Source organism: Dioscorea cayenensis, chromosome 7 (assembly GCF_009730915.1).
Source record: "Dioscorea cayenensis subsp. rotundata cultivar TDr96_F1 chromosome 7, TDr96_F1_v2_PseudoChromosome.rev07_lg8_w22 25.fasta, whole genome shotgun sequence".
Classification (NCBI taxonomy): Eukaryota; Viridiplantae; Streptophyta; class Magnoliopsida; order Dioscoreales; family Dioscoreaceae; genus Dioscorea; species Dioscorea cayenensis.
In genome coordinates, this window is record NC_052477.1 from 27,442,754 (window position 1) to 27,465,293 (window position 22,540).

Consider the following 22,540-nt stretch of genomic DNA (forward strand, 5'->3'; position numbering starts at 1 on the left):
GTGTTATTTATAGAGACGAGTTTATTCACGTGGCGGCCGTTTATTGGTTGATAGCTTTAGAGGTGCATCTCAGCCTAGTTTTTTTTATACCTTAATTTCAAATATGTTATCATAAGTATAATTTCTAGTGTTATTTTATGTTTGATGTTTATTGAGGAATGATTTTTTTTTTAATGTTTAGTGTTTGATTTTTGTTGTGTTAGGATTAAATTTTTAGTCAGATTGCTTTGTACAAAACAACGTCATTGTAGTAATATATAGCCTAATTTTTTTTACTGTAACAGTTTTAACAATCATATACATTATTACTATTTCATTTATTATTTTTAATCGTCATATTGAATTAATCCTAACTGTTTATTCATTTAGTACATAAGTATAACTATAAATATTTTTTATTTTTGTAAATGAAATATATATATATATATATATATATATATATATATATATATATATAAAACAAGAATATGGTAAATTTTTGAGGAGGTCACTGTGTTATAGGTGGTTTTTATTTTGATTATTGTGATTCAATATATATCTTTTTTGTTATCATATATTGATTTCTTTTCACCGGTATATCACTCGTGGATTTTCAATCAATTTTGGTTGACGTGGCAGCTAGAGATGCCACATCACATTTTAGTAAAGAGCTTTCACAGCCTAATTGGACTAGACACGTCAACCTAATGCCATGACACGTTACTTTCGCCAAGTTATCATCCTTGTTAGCTTGTCTTCCTTTTCCATGTCCCAATTTACAGATGAGAAAAGGGTAGAGAATCACCGAAGGTCTACCCTATTTCTGATCAATGGAAGGCTTTTCCACAAGCTGACGGGGAGCACGAGAAAAGAATGAGAAAAGAATCTAGAACTTGCAGCTAGGGCAAGGTAAGAAGGAATGGAGGTTGCTTTCCTGTAGGTTAAAGATTTTAACACTGTAGTGTTAAGCCAAAACTGTTGTTGTTTATGTGCCCTAAGTTCTTATAATAGGTGAGTTTTGAGTTTTTTTTTTTCTTCATGTTTGTATAAGTCAAATGGTCTTCATAGGAAGGTGGAAAGAATGCGCAGTGAATGTGAAGTGAATTGATGTTCTATAGTTTTATCAGGAGTAATGTTTAACACTCATAATCAAAATTTTTTTATATTCATGAAACTGAGCTTTAGGGAATGGCAAATGATTTTTTTTAATAATGTGGTTACCTAATGTCATGATGTTTAAGCACATTATACTTGTTGCATAAGAACAATCCCTGTCATTTTCTTTTAATGAGTTGCTGCAAAATTGAAGTCTCGAAATGAATAATAATAATAAAAGTGTGGACCACATTATTTGCAAGGTTCTAACACAGCTCTTGTCATTCTTAAGATGAAAAAAAAAGTACAATAACTCATGCATCATAATGGGGAAGATTACATCACAATGAGTATTCACATCTTTATAGCATCAAAAGATATATACAAAATTAATTCCAGGCCAAAATTGGTTGTGTACAAGTATTTTCTTTGTTGCAAAATACTAGGTTTTTTGTTCTCGAAAAAAAGACACTTGAAATACTTTTAACCACTTAAGTGAGGAAACACATACATAAGGGACCAGTTTTAAAAACAAAAAAACAAAAATAAAGCTGATAGGTCCCCACTACACTAAACTAGTCCTTACAGAATTTTAAAACAAAAAAAAAAATGAAGCAGAATGAGCATCACCCATTTTGATAAACCCATCTTTATGGTCTCCCAATTGCATCGCTCCTTCCAAGGCCTGGTGGAAGCCAATTTTTTTTTTTTTAGCGCAAACCTCCGGTGATTCTCTTTCCCTTTCTTAGCTGCAAATCAGGGACATGGAAGAGGAAGACAAGTTGATAGGGATGATGACTTGGCCAAAATAACTTGATATGGCAATAGACTGACATGTTCAGTCCAGCTGAGCTGTGAAAATATGGCATCTTCGGCTACAACGTCAACTAAAATTGGCCAGAAATCCATGAGTGACATCCCGGTGAAAAGAAATCAATATATGATGACAAAAAATATACAAATTAAAACACATGATCAAAATGTAAAACACCCATAACCTAGTAACCTCAAAAAATTTACCGGAAAAGTAAAATATAAGCAAAAATGTATATATATATATATATATATATATTTAAATAACATTTATTATATTTGTCTTCATAAATACTTAATTAAAGACGTGAGGTGAAATCAAACTCGTGGGGCCCACACTCGCAAATCACTTCGAAGATGAGAAACCGATCTATCCCTTCGTCGAGGGAGGATTGGATGAAACCGGGATACCACGTCAGTTGGTATCCCATCCAATCAAAAGAAGCCTCCTCATCACTAACATATATTAGCTTTTATTCTTAAATTTACAAAAATACCCAAAAAAAAAAAAACTTGAAATGTTTGCACGCACTACAAAACTCCTCCTAGATTTATGCATGCAGATTTGCAATTTTGGGATTTCTCTTCTCTCATTTTCAAAAACAAACACCACCTCATATCTAAAGCATTTCTAACTTCCGACTGGATTGTTGCAAAAGGGCGACTGGATTGTTGCGAGGGAACCATCAAAGAAAGGGACGACCACTAGGAAGAACTCTCACGTCAAATACAAACATTATATAATAAAATGTAAATAAATTATATTTAGATGATGAATAACATTGGTGAATGATTGTAATTAGAAATTGTTACTAATATAGGGAGGTTGTTATTAGTTTACAAATCATCCAGCACACAATATGTTTGTTAAAATGCCAACTATAGAAGTTGTTATAATTATGTTATGATTCTCAATTAATATTGTGATGAATGAAAGAGAACGGATATTCTCTCCCTCTTTCTCTTATTCTTATCTCCTCCCTCTTTATCTTAGCCTCTTCCCTTTTAGTTTGGAACTCAGAAATTCTCAGGTTCTGTGATTATGCATTCAATTCATATTGTGTTTAGGAGTTTTAGTGGAGATCAATAAATGCTAATGTATACATTTGTGATGATCATAAGCATGGGAACATGTATAATAATTAGTAAATATAACAATTCTTAATTAATTGGCTTATTGTGATACATTAGTATAACCATTCATTTCTATAGATTAGTACAATAATAGAACCAAACTCAAGCAACAGAATTTTCATTTCTGCAATGAAAAAGAATGGAACATAGTTCTATACAATATAACAAAACATTGCACAACTACTACATTATATGAATCAAACCTTAACTCACAAATTCAAATTGGAAAGAAAAACTCAAAAAATGAATGGAACCAAGATCCCTTACTTCTACAAATTAATTTTACCAAAATTTTTTCATTCCTGAATATTAAAATTGTTGCATGTACATGAATATAATCAAAATTCATAAATTAGAAAAGCAACAAAACCAAATGCACCAATAGAACCAAAATATCTTGATAATGTACATTAATTAGAAAATTCAATATGAATTAAACTAAAATCTTACATTTCATCATAGATGCATCATTAAAGCATTAAAACCATGGCTCAAAACAAAAGTTTTTCACTTCTACATGAATTTATCATTTAAATAGCAAAATAACATCAGCGATAGATCTCTTTCTACAATCACAAAAATGGATGATGCCAAATGATTTTCCATCATTTTTGTTGAGTTCCCACATCACTTGATGAGTAGTCCTATACATAAAAAAGAATTGTACAATTAGAAAATTTTCAAAACAATGCATAAAACAATATTAGACTAGAGTAAAACAACCATGTTTTACCTGACTAACAAAAAGAGATGAACTATTCTCGTCTAGCATTCTTGTAAAACTCATGTTAGGTTCTAAAATGGCCCCCCAATTTGGATGAAATTCCTATATAGAACTCATATTAAATTGAAAATTGAACCCAAAACACAACAACAACAATAAGAGAATATTGCATAATTTTACATCATTAGCATATGATTACAGAAAATTGAATCATAAAGTGTATGATAACATATAATTCTAGATAAGTGAAGTTATATGCAAAACATTAACTGAGTACCTATAAAGGAAGAATAAATTGGTTTGAAGCACCAATAAAATTGACCTAGTGCATTTTAAAATTAGGAAAGAGCATGTTAGTATAATGGAAAGTAAACATTTATCAACACACCTAAAATAAAGAGAAGAGCAATACTTGATTATGGTAGTTTGGAGTCATTGCCACTCGAAAATCTTGAGATAACAGTTGAATACAACTTTGTTGACAGTGCATATCTAGAGAATGTCCATTTGTATATGATTTGCCTTCTCGCACTTTATAAATAGTTATAAAATTAAGGCAAGTTAGAGCATAGAAAAATAAGTTAACTGATGAAAAAATAGATAATACATGCAAATGCGAACATATAATTTTATCTTGTGCATTTTCTTTTCCTTTTGAATGTTGGGAGCAATCTATTTTCTTATTCTTATTCTTCTTATGGTTCTTCTCCAAATGACTTTTCATCCTAGAACTTCTTGAACCTTTTGTTTTAACATGCACAGGATCAAATACGGGCTTCTCATGAATTGAACAAAGGACTTCCTCATTAGCATAATTAGTGACTTCTTGAATTGCTTTTTGGGCAGGATTTTCAAATTGTTCAACATTTTTGCAAAGTGGTCATTTCTTTCTCAACTAGTTGTAATGCCTCCATCAATTTATCTTTAACAATTTTTGTGCATTTGAGAGTCAATGAACTTTTATCAAAAAGGTTGTAACCAATATGATTCAACTCACTAAGTCGCAATAAGTGAGTTGATTTTTCTTCATTCACTAACCCAACATTAGAATCACTTACAAGCATTGACTTTGTGCTTTTTGTCCATCTCTTTAGTATATATGGTTCAGGTATCTCCTTCATATTATTTATGACAAGTACACATAAAGCATGACGACATAATAGTTAGAGTGTCTTGAACATATTACAGCTGCAAGAAATGCTATCATTTGAATGTGAAAAGTTCACATAATACACTCTTTCATGGCCATCTTCAGTCAAATGATATAGAACATGATTTTCATAATTTGCTTCTTTAACACAATTCAACCCGATGCTATCCATCAACTCTTCTTCAAACCTGTTGAACATAGTAAGAGTATAAACATTGGAAGCATGTTTCAAAATCCCACGACCATTAACTTTACTTGGTGCTCCATTTTTGCATCGGAAATCTTGATTTAATTCTTCTTGACGAAATTCTTTGGCCTTTTCCTCGTAATGTTGTATAACTTCAATAAGAGACATAGATGATTTCATAATATGATGCAAAACACTGTTCATACTTTCACTCCTTTGAGTGGACTTTGTTCTAGCTAAAAAAATATCCAGGCTATAGGCAGGACACCATTTTTCTCAAAGTTCATATAACCTCCTAAGCCATGTGTGGTCTTCAAGTTCAAACTGTTTAATCATAGCATCCCAATTAGATTCAAACTCGGCTTCAGTTTCACATCCATAAAAGCATTTGTTGAATTGCGCTTTAAATGTTGAATTTGTAAAACGACTAGCAAGATGTTGTTTGGCATTATTGGAAATGTGCCACATACATAATCTATGACATGACTTTGGGAATACCATCTCTACTGTTTTAATCATTGCTTGATCTTGGTTAGTGAAAATGCTTTTTGGTTGTTGGTGTCCCATAGCTTCTAAGAATGTTTCAAATAGCCAAACAAATGAAGCAGCAGTCTCATCTGATAGAAAGGCACAACCAAACAATACATTATCCCAATGATTATTAATTCCCACAAATGGAGCACAAACCAAATTATACTTGTTGGTTCGGTAAGTTGTATCAAAGATAAGAACATCTCCAAAACAATCATAATCTAATTTTGACCTTCCATCTCTCCAAAAGAAATTCGCCAACCGATTGTTTTGGTCAACTTGAACCGAGTAAAAGAACATTGAGTCTTCAGCTTGTTTGCACTTGAAAAAATCAATAATAGTTTGTGCATCTCCCGCTTCAATTGTTTTATCTCTTTCAATTCGTAAGAAATTGTGACAATCTCTCTTTGTGAAGCTAATATTTTCAAATCCAATTTCTTTCCGTAGAAAATATGAATTTGTTTGCTTTAACTCCTTCAGCAACCATTCAGCGTAGAACATTGGCATGTCCCTGCAAAATTTTCCTCCCAGATCTTAAATTGATTCTTTCCTCTGGAGTTGCTAACTCATGGTTATGTTGATCATTGATATAAAAAATGACCCAAACACCTTTATCTATAGTAAAACAAATTTTGGCTTCACACCCGGTCCTTATCTCCAAAGGATTAAATTTTTTCACTTCTCCGACATTATCATGCTCCCGATATCCGACTTTCGAACATAAAAATTCATGTTGCCTTATAGGTTCACCCAAACTTCGACGCTTGTTACCCCTTCGAATACTAAACCCCTTACTCAAAGCATATTGATTATAAAGATCATATGCCTCTTCCTCTGAATGAACTTTTATTCCAACTTTAATGTTATCAAAAGTGTTCTCTGGAACTTCTTTTCCCCTGTCTAGCTCCATAACACAAGAATGGATTTACAAAATCTAAAAAACAAAAACTAAAAAGCAAGATAGGGGAATTTTCAATATAAAGAATAGAAAGTCAATTTAATATACCAATGCAATGATGAAACAAAAACATGAAAAAAAAATACTTGAGAAGTTATAAGCTTGATATTCAAATTAAAACAATCCACCCAAAGAGATAGAGAATTTGGGTTATCTAGAAGGAAGAAGATGAAGAAACAAACAAAGAAGATGAGAGTGAGCTCTTGAGAGAAATGGTTTTCTTTCATTTTGGCGGGCCAAAAAAAGAGAAAATAAACTTTTCAGGCATGAATGTAGGAGGAGTTTTGTAACTGCGTGCAAACATTTTAGGTTTTTTTTAAAATTTTTTTTATAAATTTAAAAATGAAAACTAATTTGAAAACCTAATATATTTTAGTGATGAGATGGCTTCTTTTAATTGGATGGGATACAAACTGAGATGGTATCCGGTTTCATCCAATCTTTCCTCTCCCTTCGTCTCCTCACCATTTTACATCTCTCGAAAGTCGCCGTCTCCGGCGACTCGACGGCGATGGCCGCCGCCGCCGCCTTTCTTCAAGCCATAATCCTCCTTCTCCTTCTCCTACTGATCTTCGTTGCTGATGCCCTCGTCTTGCACCTCCCATCCGGCCGCGTGAAGTGCTTCTCGGAAAAGCTCCGCCCCAGGACCGTATCCACGGCCAGCTACCGCGTCGTCTCCGATGAAGATCCCTCCTCCGGCGCCGATCGCAAGATCTCTCTTCGGGTAACCGGTCCTGATGGCGAGCCCCTTCACGTCGCCGATGCCGTCGAGTCCGGGCGCTTCGGTTACGTCGCCGATGAGGCTGGGACCTACATGGCTTGTTTATGGTCACCGAGATTCGAGCTTTCAGCCACTGTGACTGTGGATTTTGAATGGCGAGAAGGGATAGCAGCCAAAGAATAGCCATCTGTTGCCAAGCGAAGCAAGATCCAAGTTTGTTTTCCTATTCTCCCTATCTCTTTCAATTCTTTATTTTTCCCCAATTACTGAAATTCTTAGTTATAGATGATGGATTACATCATTTTGTTATTGATTGCTAGAGTTTGATTTTTTGTTACTTGTTTGGATTGAGAGAAATTTGAGGAGTAATTCAAACAGAGATGATTGCAAAAAAAAAAATTTTGTGAATATGAGCAGAAATTGCATTGAGATTTTTCTTCATGGATTGTAAGCAAAGGCTGAAAACAACTTCTGTTTGGGGACAATGTGGATGATAACATTGGTGGTGTTTGAGATGAAGAGATTGGTTGATAAGGTTCTGGAGTTGCATCTCAGATGATATAGTGATAAATCCAAATCAAGTATGAATTTGATAAGGCATTTGGTGAATATATGCAGAAATGCATTGAAATTTTCATCATCGTCTGTAAGCAAAGCCTGAAAACAATTTTTTTTGGGGGAAAATGCGGATGATATATTATTGCTGATGTTTGAGAATAAGAGAGTAATTGATAAGGTTCTGGGGTTGCATCTCAGATGATATAAATGATAATGTAATTCAAATTTCAAAGTACTAGAGTACTATTTGATGGATGTGGAGTCTGATTTAGAGCCGATGATGACTTCGGTCCTCACCGTTGTTGCCCTATGACCGGAAGGGCTGTCTCCTTGTGAGTGACTGTGTATTGTGAATGTCTCTCTGGTTTTTGCACCCTAATGATACTCCGAGCAGGCAATTTGCCTAACTACTTGAATTCTGTGTTCTCTCATTCTTGCTTGGTGTTTTCTATCTTGCTATTACTTGCACACACAATAATTAGGTCAATGGATCATGTTACGTCATGTCATATTAACTTTTTGCTTGCAGGGTTTGGAAATTGAGTTGAAGAAGTTGGAGGATTCCATCAAGTCTATACATGAAGAGATGATATATTTGCGAGAAAGGTATTTCATGATTGTGTCTTTGTTTTTATCTGTAGCTCTTATATCACAGTTTGGTTTCTAAACCCGACTTTCATATGTTGTTCTAGGGAGGGTGAGGCACAAAGCTTAAACGAATCCACAAACTCGAAAATGAGCCTTTTGAGTATGGCATCTCTTCTTGTTTGCCTAGGAGTTGCAGGCTTGCAGTTTGGGCATTTCAAGGTCTTTTTCGTGAGACAAAAAATCATATGACAAGGTAGTGGCTGAAAATCTACATCGATGTGTGATCTTGGAACTACAAGTACGTGTTTCTTTATTTCTTCATCCTCAAACAAATCTCTATGTAAAAATTTTATTTCTTGATGAACTGGTTTTCTTGTATCCATTTTTCCACCATTAAGTCATCATGTTTTTGCTTCGATTTACTATGGTGAATGTAAAGGACTAAGAAACCACAGATTCAATTCTAAACTCATCAGTTGAAGTATCTCTAGGTTATCCAATATTTTGCAGTGTTCTGAAATGCATGCACTTAAAATAAAGGGTAATAGCACGTTCTTGTTCTCTTGTAGCTGAATTTTCTGAAATCACATAGGTCTGGCAGCTTTGGTTTAGATTGTCTGAAAATAACTAAACAAACCACTTTAGTTATGATCAGATAGTAGTCCTACTTAATTGTTCTATCCCTGCGCCTAACAAGCCTGCGAAAACTTGATTTATCTTGAGTTAAATTATTAAAAAACTAACCAGATTAAGAAAAGTAGGGATATTATACCCTGATTCAATATTTATAACCTGGATCACAGCAAATCCTTGAACTTGAGAAGCCAATATTTAAAACTTTGCCAAATTTATTATAGGCATGCTTCTCCATTATAATCTATAAATATTGGGAAGCAGCAGAAGAGTACTGTTTTGGCAGTTAAGATTCATAGTGGAAGTTGAACACAATGAGACTCAATCTCAAAGCAACTGCTTTGAATCCTCAGTGTAACTAACCTTGGAGGTAGAAGCTATTAGCTCAATAGCAGCACCAAGTGGCCAAGCTGCCTTAACTAAGGAATCACCATAATTCAACTGCTTTACCAGTGTGATCTCTTGTGATGCTTCCAGACCTGCATGTTAGATAAGAAATGATTTCAAAAGATAATAAATATGTGACAAATTAATTTTGATCAGAGTATGTTTACATCCCTAACTCCAATTCTCTCATCTCTCATGCTCTCCATGTTTTTGGTGGTGATAATAAAGTACTAGTCTATAAGGGCAATAAATATTAATTAGCAATGACCATTAATTGCATTTATATAGTTTAAATTGAAAGACAGTTGTCTTGATTAGTGCTAACCAAGACATGCATGATCACATCAATAAAATTCCAAAATCTTATTTCAACTTAAGCCAAACCAAGTTAATTAAGAGACTTAAAAATCATATTATATATCCAAATTGATATTTATTTAACTAACTAATATGAGATTAAAATTTTTAATCTGAACCAAATATGCTTTCCAAATAAATGTTACTCATTTAAATCACTTCAAAAGCTACCATTATATTTATTTGGGAAGTATGTATATTTGGTTAAACCATTTATTACAAATAGCACTAGCCTATGAGATTATAAAAGTATATGGCACTATGCTTCAGAGATTATGATAAATAATGTTTGAGATTATTAAAGAGAGAGAAGAAACTTACCAAAACCATCCACAAGCAAAGTGAACTCATAAACCAGGTTCATGCATATATAAGGGATGTAAGCCTCTTTCAAATCAGGATACTTGGTCTTGGCTTCATCAACACTTAGATTGCATGCTTGCATTGCTGCTGTCTTATAGTCCAAAGGACTCACTTTGGCAATATGCTGTTTTGAATCCACAAAACCAGCCTGAAAAATAATCCTAAAAAGTGTGAACAAATTAAAGAAAAACATGCTTGTTTTTTAACTACAAACTCAATACTTAACTGTTTATAACATACTACTTATATGATAAAATTATTGGTTAAATCAAATCACCTCAACAGCAATATCATAGAACGAGGATGCCACGTAAAGATTTTTCTGGCCATCCCCACCACCTCCATTCCATGCACCATTAAATGAACAGTTCTTGTATACGCATTGCTTATCGAGTTTCAGTACTGTGATCACATTGCTTCTGCATTTATCATAGCTAGGACCTGATGGTGAAGCTGAAGATGGGTATGTCTTGCCATTGTATGTGTATGATCCTTGGAATTAAATGGGAGAACATGAGCAAACTGTTTTCTGATGTGTGGATAGGTTTCTGATGTTATTTTTTAACTGGATTGGCTTATTGTCAAATGACAACAGTAAAAATAATTTTTAATCCAATAGCCATTTGTTATTGCAGGTAGAAACAAAATTACAGTTTAGTAAGTCTACAAATTGTTGATCATTCTATAATGAAGAGAAGGAATAATTTTATAGAAAACATGCAACAATCTGGAGACTTGATAGTTAGATTAACCAAAATGAAGATAACTGACCCAATAAGATTGTTGTCAGACTAAAATTGATGAAAATAAAGCAGGTTCAGCAGTAAAAATATTCAATATGTAATCTTTTCAGAAACCAAATCAATTTATCACTTTAAATATGAAGTAATAGAAAGTCAAACATACCTTCATAGCCACCCAAAATGCAATAGTTATAAGAGTCACCCCCAGCACTTAGAATCTGTGCCTGAGCAGCCAATAATCCATAATTCAAGTAACTACACCATAAATTAAAAGATGCTGTTTAGTGCCTTTCCTCTTCAAGATAAGAATTTACACAATATATGTCACATGTTCAGTAACTCAACCCCTTAACAGAAACCATCACCAAAGATTTCCCCAGAACAAGATACTTTATCAGAAGAAACCAATAAAAGAATTGAAAGGGAGAGGTGAAGATAAGATTTCCCCAGAACAAGATACTTTATCAGAAGAAACCAATAAAAGAATTGAAAGGGAGAGGTGAAGATGAAGATGAAGATGAAGATGAAGATTTTCTTTTGTAGGTAAATAATAGGAGTAAATTTTTTGATAGGGCATCAAACAATGACACTTTTTTTTTAAAATTTGAGTTAAAATTTCAATTTGAATCAAAATGATTACTCAACTTCAATTTTGTTTCAATAGAGGATAATCCGACAGATTGCGCTTTATGTTTGATGATGTAATGTCAGAAATTCTTTATCAGTAGCTGAATAGAGAATGTGTCATATATATAATGACATGAAATTTTTGGCATAAATATCATCAAAAATAAGTTAGAATTTTTTAGATAATCACTCGGTTAAACAACATTGAAGCTGGGTAACCATTTTAATTTAAAGTGAAGTTTGGACACCAAAATTAAAAAAAAAACACATAGTTTAGTGCCCTATTAAAAACTTTATCCAATATAGAATATTATCATATATTGACATTGTTATGTCAGTAATCAACCATGAATGAAAAAGGGCCCATTAAAACCCCAACAAAAATTTGGAACTCAGTTATAAAATTACTTTCTTTTAGATATAATGAAAAGAAAATAATTATCAACCAGTAGGCAGAGGCACAGAATGTCTTACCTATGGGCATAAACATGATATGTGTTTCCCTTAAGAATTAGTTGTTTCACATATGGGTCTTCTCCTGGAACATTCGGTGCATTTTTAGCCTCAGATTCTGAGATAGCATAAGCCATTTGGACAGAACCCCCTCCAAGATCAACCACTCCAACAGTTCCTGAATATTCCTTTCCCAAATTCTTCAACAGAAAATTAATAGCAACCTAGAACAAAATAATAAGCAACAAGCTGAATTAATATATATATATATATATATATATATATATATATATATATATGGAATTAAAAAAAAACAAAGGTGGTTTGTGGCTGCATATCATTTATAAATTTTTTTTTCAGGATGAGCAGCTAAACCACTAAAAAAACAAAAATGTGTACAAACTTTGACAGAGTAAGTGAAGATGAGACCAATGCACACATGAGTGCTGGACCACCCACATACAACCGCTGTTCACATTATCAAAAATGTGTTATAACTCAAAATTCAAACTCTCATCACTTGTGAAAGCTTCTAATGGAAACCCAGATACTAATAGATCATTGGGTCATTGGTGCTTGCATATCATATTTGGCACTAAAAGAAATATAACTAGACTCCAGTTTTCACCCATTTCAGTGTACATCTATTTTTGGAGGAAAATCGAATAATGTTATGTTACAGAGAACACCTACTATATTGGAATTTTATAGCTCTAAGCCTCGAACCAATTATAAAATAAATAAATCAGAATGAAAATGAAAATTTTATGCTAGAGTACAATAGTTTGCTATTAAAATCTCAGATACTATAACCACATATGGGCTTATTTCTCAGGCATGTAATTGTTTTTTGGAAGTTGAAATGAAAATTTTTCAATAAATATGCTGAGCACTCATTGTAAAAAAATTCTTTTTAGAAAACAAGTTTCGTTTTTCCTATTTTAAGAGTACACCAGCCTGTTTAGAAAGAGTGTTTCCTACTTGTAAAAACAAATTACTTCAAATTTCAAAACTATAAAAAATGCTTAGAAGTTGTGAATATTCTTGATTTATTTAATATCATACAAACTAATAGATTTATATTTTTTAAATGTTTTATATCTTATATCGATATTTATATTATATATTGATAAACATTCAAAGACATTAACTAAAATAATTGGATTATTTTCACATACATATTTTTTAAAAATTCATATTTAAATAAATTCTACATATATTAACAAAGTATATATTGTTTGTCGTTATGTGTTACTAAAAATTTTTTTTAGGGAAAATTACTGTTCACCCCTCGTAATTTTCAAAACTTCCTAAAACCCCTCCGACTTTTGCACATCCCGGACGACTCCGTTATATTTTACATTCCTTTTAACCCTCACGAGTAAGTTGAAGTGGGTCCACGATATGAAATTCCTTTTTGCCTCTGAAAAGGTGGGAAAAAATGGCGCTCAATCGTAACTTTCTTTTACGATAGTTTTTTCAATTTTTTGACTCGACTCTTGCTTTTTCTCAAACAGAAGTTTAGAAGGCTCGTATCTTCTTCTTCTATCTTCTTCTTCTTTTTCTTCTTCTCATTTGGTGTATTCAATTTTTAGCTCTTCCGATTAAATTATGGAGAGTTTTTTTGTGCTATTATTCTAGATCTACAACGGGGAGGGAGCGAGTGCTAATGTTCACGTACTGACTTCTTGGGAATCGAGTGTTAGTCGAAATATGTGAGCGATGGGGTCTCGATATTTCCCGTGTCAAGGTGAAGTTTATCACACCCGGATGGACATAAAGCGGTATGTCTCATATAAAAGCGAGGTTGACTTCCGAGTAGCATGTGACGCGTGCACTCCATCTTCAAATGTTCGTTGTTGATCTTGTTGTTGGGAGACGGATGATGTGGCATCGTATCCTCACCGAGAAAACGAGTTCTTCTCGTTGTAAGTTTCTTCTCGCTTATGTTTATATAGTTGTAGAAGTTAATTATTGTTTTATTATCCAGTGTCATCGTTTACATTTATCAAGTTTCCATTTAAACACTATTGTCTCCGATTAACTTATTAACTTATTATTTAACTTTTTGTTTTTAACGTTTAAGATTTATGTTTATCGTTTAAATATTTTTGTGTCTCTGTTTAAATATTGATCGTGTTCGTTTAAACTAAAAGTGTTGGCGAGGGAATTCGAGATCGGCGTAAGCTCGCATTCCACATCATGGCGAGCCTCGAGGGGTGTGGCATGCCTTCCTTCCTCATCCGATCAGGCTGAAGTGTTGCCGTTGGATATTGGACAATGTTTTGAAGGCGTTGAACATTTCGAGACGCAGCTTAGGAATTTTCGCAATCAAAAGGAATTTTGACTTCAAATTCTTTAAGAACGAGAAACACGAGGTGATTTCGTGGAAGGAAGCTTCGACTTCAAAAATGGCGTATAAGGAAGCTATATTCCCCATACCGGGACAGATGACAGGGCCGATGGATGAAAATCGCTGACTGCGTTTGCGCCACTTTGTGACGACAAAGGCGACCTGGGTGTCCTAGATGAAAGAGGATCGAGTCGTAAAGGCGTCAGGAGTCCGCAAGTTGCGTTGTAGCCATTGCACGCGTTTCGGTCCAGTCGCCGGATCGTGGAATGAATCATTCTAGACTAGGCGTTGTGTATATACTTCTTATTATTGTTTAAATATTGAACTTTATATTTAAATATATCTCTTACGTTTTAAATATTTTATTCTACTAGTTTTATCTATTATTTTTATCGTTTAAAAATAAATTTGTATCCGCTTAAAAATGTACAGCGGGATGGTGCTAGCGGTTCCCCAGCTAATTAATACCGCTCGGTTCCCCAAGCGTTTCCACTCCGTCGCACATAAAAATCGGAACATTACATTACACTCTATAAGAGATTATTAAGTAATAAGGATATTTTTAAGCGGAAAATATTAAGTATATTTTTGTTGTAATTACATTGATATTATTAAATAATAAGGATATTTTAAAGCAGAAAATATTAAATTTAAAAGCGAGAAACCTAAACTTAAAGCAGTAGCGAAAGTTAAAGGGTAAAAGTTATCATTATACGGATTAAAATGAATGTTGATATTAGCCGATAATGAAAATGAAAATGAAACGAGAACCCTACCCGATAATGTACACCTGCGGACTACAATATCATCCAACAAGAACGAGAACCTCAAAAGCGAAACAAAATGATATTTACACCTATCGATGACTATGACCCCGCTTTGCAGTCACTCCCTACTGGATTCGCTTTTACACAGGTAAAAGCGGAGTTTAAACAATTACATTGATATTTACACAATGAACTATATGCTTAAACACTCGAAAAGTGTATAGTTAAACAATGAATCTGGATTATTAAAGAAAGAATCGTAGTATGCTGAAATATAGAAAAGAATGACTAAGAACCGCTTGCGAAATACTCCCCTCTGGGCACGTGATGCGTACATCGCCCTCCCTCCCTAAGTATCGTGAAACATACCTTAATCGCGAGATAAGGGACGTCGGTCTGCAGTACTCGTGAGCTTCTCACCGGCGAGTAGCGCTCGATAAACCGCATGACATAGGCTCACGATCGACACTTCCTTTTTACGTCGTGGGGCCCGAGTGTCGTGAACAAGCGGGTACTTCTGGTCGCCGACTCGCCCTAACTCCATGTCGTCTAGAGGTCGAATAGGTTCCATGTCGAGATATACAAGTTCATATTAGAATGCAGATTATTTACCGAACACTATTACACAAACACAAATTATTAAAAGCACTTACCATTTCTAGCTAGCGTTTTTATCGTATTCTTGGCTTTGGCATGAAGAATAATGCACAGTATTCTTGTTTTTCATTGTCGGGGCGACGACATGGAAGTGGCCACTCATAATTATCGGAAGGATGGCGATGTCCACTTCATGCAAGTTCGCTGCGCAGCATCTCCAATCATAGCCATCGTGGATTCGTATGCGTGCGTCGCCACGCTTTTGACATGAACAAGGCCGATGGCGCGTGTGTGATGGAGCGCGCCTCTTATAGCGATATGACACTACGGCTCATCGTCTTTTTTGCAAGATACATACGAATCGCGTCCCATCACATCGTCGCGACTCATCTCCTTCCCCTCGAGCGGTCGAATAGATTGGCCGGGTGTGGTGCTTGGCAGAGTCGTTCTTCCACTGACGAGTCTTTCGTGGTTGAGCGGAACAAAGACATGTAAAACAATGTTGTAAGTATAAAATTAAAGCGTTAAAGTATAAACTTTAAATTCTATATTGAATGTTTAAAGCAGTAGCGGTAATATTTAAAAGGGTATCACTTATAAGTTAAATGTTATACGTAAAATTTTAAAGCGTTAACACTCCTACTTAAATGCTAACTAAAAAGCAGGTTTAAACAATATCATAAAAACTTCAAACTTACTTGTCCATAGGGCGCTGAGGAAGATCCTTATCAACTCACTCGCTCAGTACTTATTGAGGCGCGATTAGCGGCGTATTTTCTTCGGAATGAAGACTTTTCCGAAGTTCTTCTACTTTTTATTGACTTCCTTTAATGGTGGCGACGGCGGCATCAGCGGGAGACACTTCCCTTTACATGCTTCTTGTTCTTGTGGGATTGTATGCTCGCCGATCGCGGCAGCGATCGACCGTTAGTTCCACCGTGAATTCCACTTCGTTGAGGATAGACTCAGCGACCTTCTCAACCAGTGAGTTCCAGCGGCGAGCATCAATGGGAGACACTGGCGTTATACGGTTGTTCTTCTTCATGGATTGTGTCCATCTTTGATGCCGCATGTCGGCTGCCGGGTTCCACCGTATGCATGATGTCGTCAACAACAGAGTCGACGATCTTTTCCACCGCGGCAAACTCGGCGCCATCTTCGATCTCCTCCACCGTGATGGGCATGTCATCAGCGTTAACAACATCGACCGCTCGATAGTGCTGCTTTGCCGATGGTCTTCGCTATTATTTCATCGTCGGTACGCAGCGGGTGGAGACGGGAGGCATTATTGTTTTCCTCTTTTTGCAAGCTTCTTGAATGAGGCCGTCTTTGAAGGCCACCCTGATGATGTCCTCGTCGTCGAACTCCGGCCAGGCGTATCCGTCCGGGTGCTTCATTTGTTTGAAGGGAAGGCGCGATCGATTGTGACGTGACCGGCCTTCAATGCCTCCACCCGAGCGACAAGCCGAGGGAACTCGATCATCAAAATCGCAAGCTGCGTGAGAGTTGCGGTGACATCCTCGCCTAGTGCTGGCGAGGGCGCCACGTTCGGCGACGCGGTCGAGGGACAGCGATGCAGCGGGGTGGGGGAGGGCTTCTCGGCCTCGGCGAATGCGTTTTGGCACAGAAGCGGGAGAAGCGGCGTCGGTCACGCAAGGAAGAGGTTGCCCTCTCATCTTGCCTTTGAGCAAGCGGTTCCGAGCGATAACATCCGACCGACGGTTGGCCCGAACAAATACTTCTTCATCAGCATTCGCCGGAACCAGCTCAGGAAACTAGCATGTGTAAAACAAACAATCTTAGCGAAATTATTTAGTTTAAACAATTAAAACTATATTTACACATGTAACTTCAGTATATTTAAGCGTTATAACCTATTGTGTTAAGCGATAAACAAACAAATTAAACATTAAACTAAAAAAGTTTAAAGCGGTAGTTGAACAAAGTTAAGCGGTAAAGTTATAATGTTAAAGCGATAGATGAATAAAGTTAAGCGGTAAATTATATGGTTAAAGCGTTAACGTCTACTGATTAAACAAAATATTTTTGAATTATTACCTCTTTTCCTTGAGAGATGACAAACTCGTCTCTATCAGTCGCTTGCTTAGGTAAGTATTTTCACCGTAGCACGCATCCTTGGGATCTTGCGAAAGCGGACTTTCTTTCCGGTTCCGGTCACTCGTAAAACCGGATGTTAAAGCGCTCACAGTGCGACCCTTAACATACCGGTGTTGGTCTTCTTCCCAGCATCTAGATTGTACTCGGGTAGCGGCTTGTGGTATGTCCTCCATAAGCCACTTGTGCGTCGCTTGCCCTCATGCGTGGCGCCCATTCGGGTAAATCATCGACATAATCAGCGATCCGATTTAGGAACCGGGAGCGGGAGGTATTTGGGAAGAGGATTGTACCGGGAGAGTCACCATCGATGAGTTTGGCAAAAATTCTCCTCTTCTCCCTCATCCAGCGAGTTCTTTGAAGAGTGCTCCCGATGGAGTCTCCGTGTCTCGTGACGTCTTCGATAAATACCTCTCTTGAAAAGGCCGAGTGTTTTCTTCTTCGAAACACGATCGCCTCCCCATCGCAACGCGAGCGAGACGATTGCCACATCTTCGAGGGCTGAAAGTCGACATGCTTTCCCGATCCACGAATTTATTGAGTGCGGTTATCGTATCTCAGCGAGAGAGTCGAGAAGGGTCCGCTCTTGGTATCTGACTTCCAACTCGATGAAATCTCGTGAGCGGTGTCCCTTCGGATGATCTCGATGTCGAGGGATCATGTGAACTTTCAATTGACCACGGTCTCACTCTAGGGTGTCAAGTAGCATCGCCCAGTTAACTAGATTGACCGCCATAATCACAAAGCTGCGTGCAATAACAACACATTGTTAGCGGAAATGTAATTTGTTAAGCGGTAAACACTCGGGTTCTTAAACAACGATATCATTTTTAGCGATGGCGTATACTATTAAGCAGAGATACAAATAATTAAAGCGAGACGAACTAACTTAAAGCGGTGAAAAGCTCATTGTTTAAAGCGGAGACCTCATTTTTACAAGCTACCATATCAAGCCCGAAAGGATGAGCGTAGATTATAAACATTACACAAAGCACAACAATCGGAAAAACCATTTTCGATCGTATACATAGAGCGAAAATGTAAAACAAAACAAAAACCCTAGCCGAGACATCTCCTGCGGACTAACAAAAACCCCGTACCGATTAATCCCCACGAAAGCTTGATGTCTTCCAGCAAAAAACAAAATCACAAACCAAAACCGAAAAAATGTCTCTTCGTAATGAATAGTTAACAAAAAAACCATAATGAATACCTTAGGCGCAAAGTGACGAAATCTACGAATACTTGGACGGGACTTCTTCTTGAGGCAGCGGTGGAAAGGGAAGAGTCTGGGGTGGGAAGAGAAGAGCTGAGACGCGAGTTGAGTGGAGTCGCGAGTTGAGAGAAGACAAGCAGTTTGTAATGCCTAGAAAAAAACCCACCCACTTCCTCTCACACCGCCGAAATGGGTGCGACCACGACTTCCGATGCAAGGGCATTTTAAAGTCCATAAAATTTTAAATACACTCCGTTTAATGCCGTTACGTACTTTGGGGGGTTTCAAAATCATGGAGTTGAAAAGGAAGGGGTTTTTGGGTATTCCGAAACTATGGGGGTTTGTTTGGCAATTTGGCAAAGTTGTAGGGTTTTTTTGGCAATTTCCACTTTTTTTTATACGTCCTTGTATATGCACATATTCTATGTTGCTCTACCAATGGAGATGTACATGTATTGGATGTGTGGACAAATATCTAGGCAATTATATATCTGATATTTTGATCTTAGATACTGGTAATCAAGATTTATTTTAAAAAATATATTTACTTTTGATTCTAGATTGTCTAAAAATCTAATTTGATATCTAAAAAAGGATTGCGACATGACATATTCGAGAAATATAATTTTGTTGTGTCTTTTAAATGGGTGATTGATTGATATGGTATCTATTTTATGATATTATATTATTTGATTTGATAGGTTTTATTTAAATGATTTGTTTATTGAAAATTTTGATGTGTACACCATACCTATAACTAAAATGATTGCGATATGATTTATTTGATAGCAGGGTTGCAATCGAGTCTAGTTAAGCCGAGCTTTGAAGTGTTTGAGCTTGGCTCGACAGATTTAACTACAGAGCTCGAGCTCGACTCGAGCACAAGCTTGTAAACTAGAGCTCGGCTCGAGATAGTAAAATTTTTTTTGTTACAATGTTTCAGTGCAAGCTTGCTCATTAGGAGGCTCGCGAACCTTAACGAGCCGAGCAACATGTGGCTCGAGCTCGGCTCGTTTATAAATTCGAGCTCAAAAATTAGACTCAAGCTCGGCTCATTTAGTTAATGAATGAGCTTTCTCCGAGCCGAGTTTCGAGTAGCTCATAAACGGCTTGGTTCATTTGCAGCCCTTTTTGATAGGTTTGATTTGATATCTAAAAAAGGAGTGCCATATGACATTTGAGAGACATAATTTCGTTGTGCGTTTTAAATGGGTATTTATGTTTTAAGATATTATATGGTTTGATTTGATGCGTTGTCACAAATGCATGATTTAAATGATTTATTTATTGTATATTTTGAAGTGTATACTTAATTAAAAAAAGATATCTAAGAGAAAAATTGTAATATGATTTATTTGATAGGTTTGATTTGATATCAAAAAAGGATTGCAATATGATTTATTTGATAGATTTGATTTGATATTTAAGAAAGAATTGCTATATGACATGACCTATATAATTTTGTCATGGTTTTTAAATGGGAGATTGAATGATATGGTTTCCGTTTTAAGATATTAATTATATGGTTTGATTTGATAGGTTTTACTTCTCCCAAATACATGATTTAAATGATTTATTTATTGTATATTTTGATGTGTATACCTATAACTATTTTTTTAGATCGAGAAGTAGCTAGTGGCTATAGAATAGAAAATCTCGACTAGGGTAGTCACTTATTTTCATGTAAATCATTTTAGAATATTAGTGTTGAACTTTAACTGTTATTAATTATTATATTTGTATAAAAAGGGTTGTCATGTTATACTCTAGATTTGGACCTATTTTGTATTGGTATAATATCTGAATTGGTCTTTTTACTTTTCTCTCTATCTTTTCTTTTGGTCCCTCTACTCTTGAAAATATAGCTAATAATTGGCCTGCTTTAGAGTAGAAGGGACTAAATAGAACTATTTTTAAGAGTAGAGGAATTAATGGGGCACATTTTTGAGTAGAGAGACCAATTTGATTATTATATCATTATGTATTTTCACTGGCTGACCTTAATTTTCTTATACTTCATTTGTAGTTTGTATTGTTTATCTTTATTGAAGGACTCACATAAAATATGGAGTCCACTCCCTATATGTATGCAACCAATCTGTTAACATCCTCAACTGGGTTAGTGCGTGACAACAAATAAACAAAATAAAAAGTTGACATAATTGACATTACCCACATATATGACCCTTCCTGATACCCATCCAATATTGCTACCCATTCAGGCTTGAACATAAACGAGCTCCTTTTTTGCAGAAGATCTCTAACCTGCATAATATATTGAAAACTGAAGTAATATTGAATATTTTGATTTGCTGAAACACTACAAAAATTGTCAACAGTGAAACATAATAATAATTTGTTACAAAATATATATAATTAAGAAGCAAAAAGTATATATATATATATTACTGCTTGCAAAATCTGATCAGCTGTTTCAGTTCCAAGGTTTCTTAGACCTGCTGTTGCCTGCATGCATTGACATCGAAAATTTAAAAACAAAATAAAGATTTATCAACATCAAAATTTTAAAAATAGATATTTGAGTTTAAAACAATGACTCACTCCAACTGTGACAGGTGTAGAACGTTCCAATTCCACAGGAATTACACTCTCAGCTTTCTCCAAAAGAGAAATAAGTGAATTTGCAGCCTCTTGTGGATCATTAGCATAGTAACTCAACCCAGGTTTTACCTGAATATAATTAATTATGCAAAAACCTCAGAAGTCAAGAAATTAACACGAAGAACAATTCAAAAAACATATATAGATTTTAATTACCCGCTCAAAGACTTCAACATCATCACCAATTTTCAGCAAATTGAACTCCTCATCAAAGTGAAAGACATGAACCCTACTACCAGTGCTCCCGGCATCAAACACCACCACATATATGCTATTCGATCCCTGACCAATCACACTACCCCCCGGTAGCAGCATCTTCCTCCCGCCGAAAAACACCGGGCTCTTGCCACCGCCTCCGCCGAAGACCAATGAAGACTGCACCAGCGGCATAAGAAGTACAATGAATACAATTATGAAAAGGATCCGGCGGAATGGCTTGATTTTATCCGCGAGGTCCGGCCCGCCGCCATGGATCTCAGCAGCTGAAGAGGAGAAGCGGGTTTGGAGATGAGCCATGTTATATAGTGCTGGAGAGTAGTATGAGAGCTGTTGGATGAGAGGATCAATGGTGGAGTTGGCCTCTCTTCTTCCTCCTTCCAAACGATCTCTCCAGTGACCGGGCATGTTGTGCAGCTCGGTATATGGTGTTATTTATAGGACTGAGTTTGTTCACGTGGCGGTCGTCTATTGGTTGATATATAGCTTGAGAGGTGCAGCTCAGCCTAGTGTTATTCATAATACGAGTTTGTGCAAGTGGCGGTCGTCCATTGCTTAGTTTATGTAAATGATTGAACTACAATGTAAATGACTGGACTACAGTACAAATACTTGTGTTATTTTATGTTTAATGATTATTGAGGAATGAAAAT

At 35.7% G+C, this 22,540-nt stretch overlaps 2 protein-coding genes and 1 long non-coding RNA gene across 3 annotated transcripts; 1 reads left to right on the forward strand and 2 right to left on the reverse strand.

Annotated features, from left to right (window-relative positions):
* Positions 1-7,010: 7,010 nt before the first annotated feature.
* LOC120264278 lies at positions 7,011-8,450 on the reverse strand. Its single transcript, XM_039272076.1, has 2 exons — positions 8,380-8,450; positions 7,011-7,506 (listed from the first exon to the last, which is right to left on the reverse strand). Exons 1-2 carry the CDS (start codon positions 8,428-8,430, stop codon positions 7,033-7,035), a joined length of 525 nt encoding a protein of 174 aa, XP_039128010.1. The 5' UTR covers positions 8,431-8,450; the 3' UTR covers positions 7,011-7,032.
* LOC120264279 lies at positions 7,385-8,860 on the forward strand. Its single transcript, XR_005537395.1, has 3 exons — positions 7,385-7,505; positions 8,380-8,456; positions 8,543-8,860. It is a non-coding gene; the product is annotated as an uncharacterized LOC120264279 (long non-coding RNA).
* Positions 8,861-9,308: 448 nt separating this feature from the next.
* LOC120264277 (probable apyrase 2) lies at positions 9,309-22,282 on the reverse strand. The gene is made up of 9 exons (XM_039272075.1): positions 21,828-22,282; positions 21,612-21,740; positions 21,459-21,515; positions 21,222-21,314; positions 12,023-12,225; positions 11,085-11,176; positions 10,456-10,670; positions 10,137-10,326; positions 9,309-9,550 (listed from the first exon to the last, which is right to left on the reverse strand). The coding sequence occupies exons 1-9, from the start codon at positions 22,185-22,187 to the stop codon at positions 9,399-9,401; spliced, it is 1,491 nt and encodes a 496-aa protein (XP_039128009.1). The 5' UTR covers positions 22,188-22,282; the 3' UTR covers positions 9,309-9,398.
* Positions 22,283-22,540: the final 258 nt, after the last annotated feature.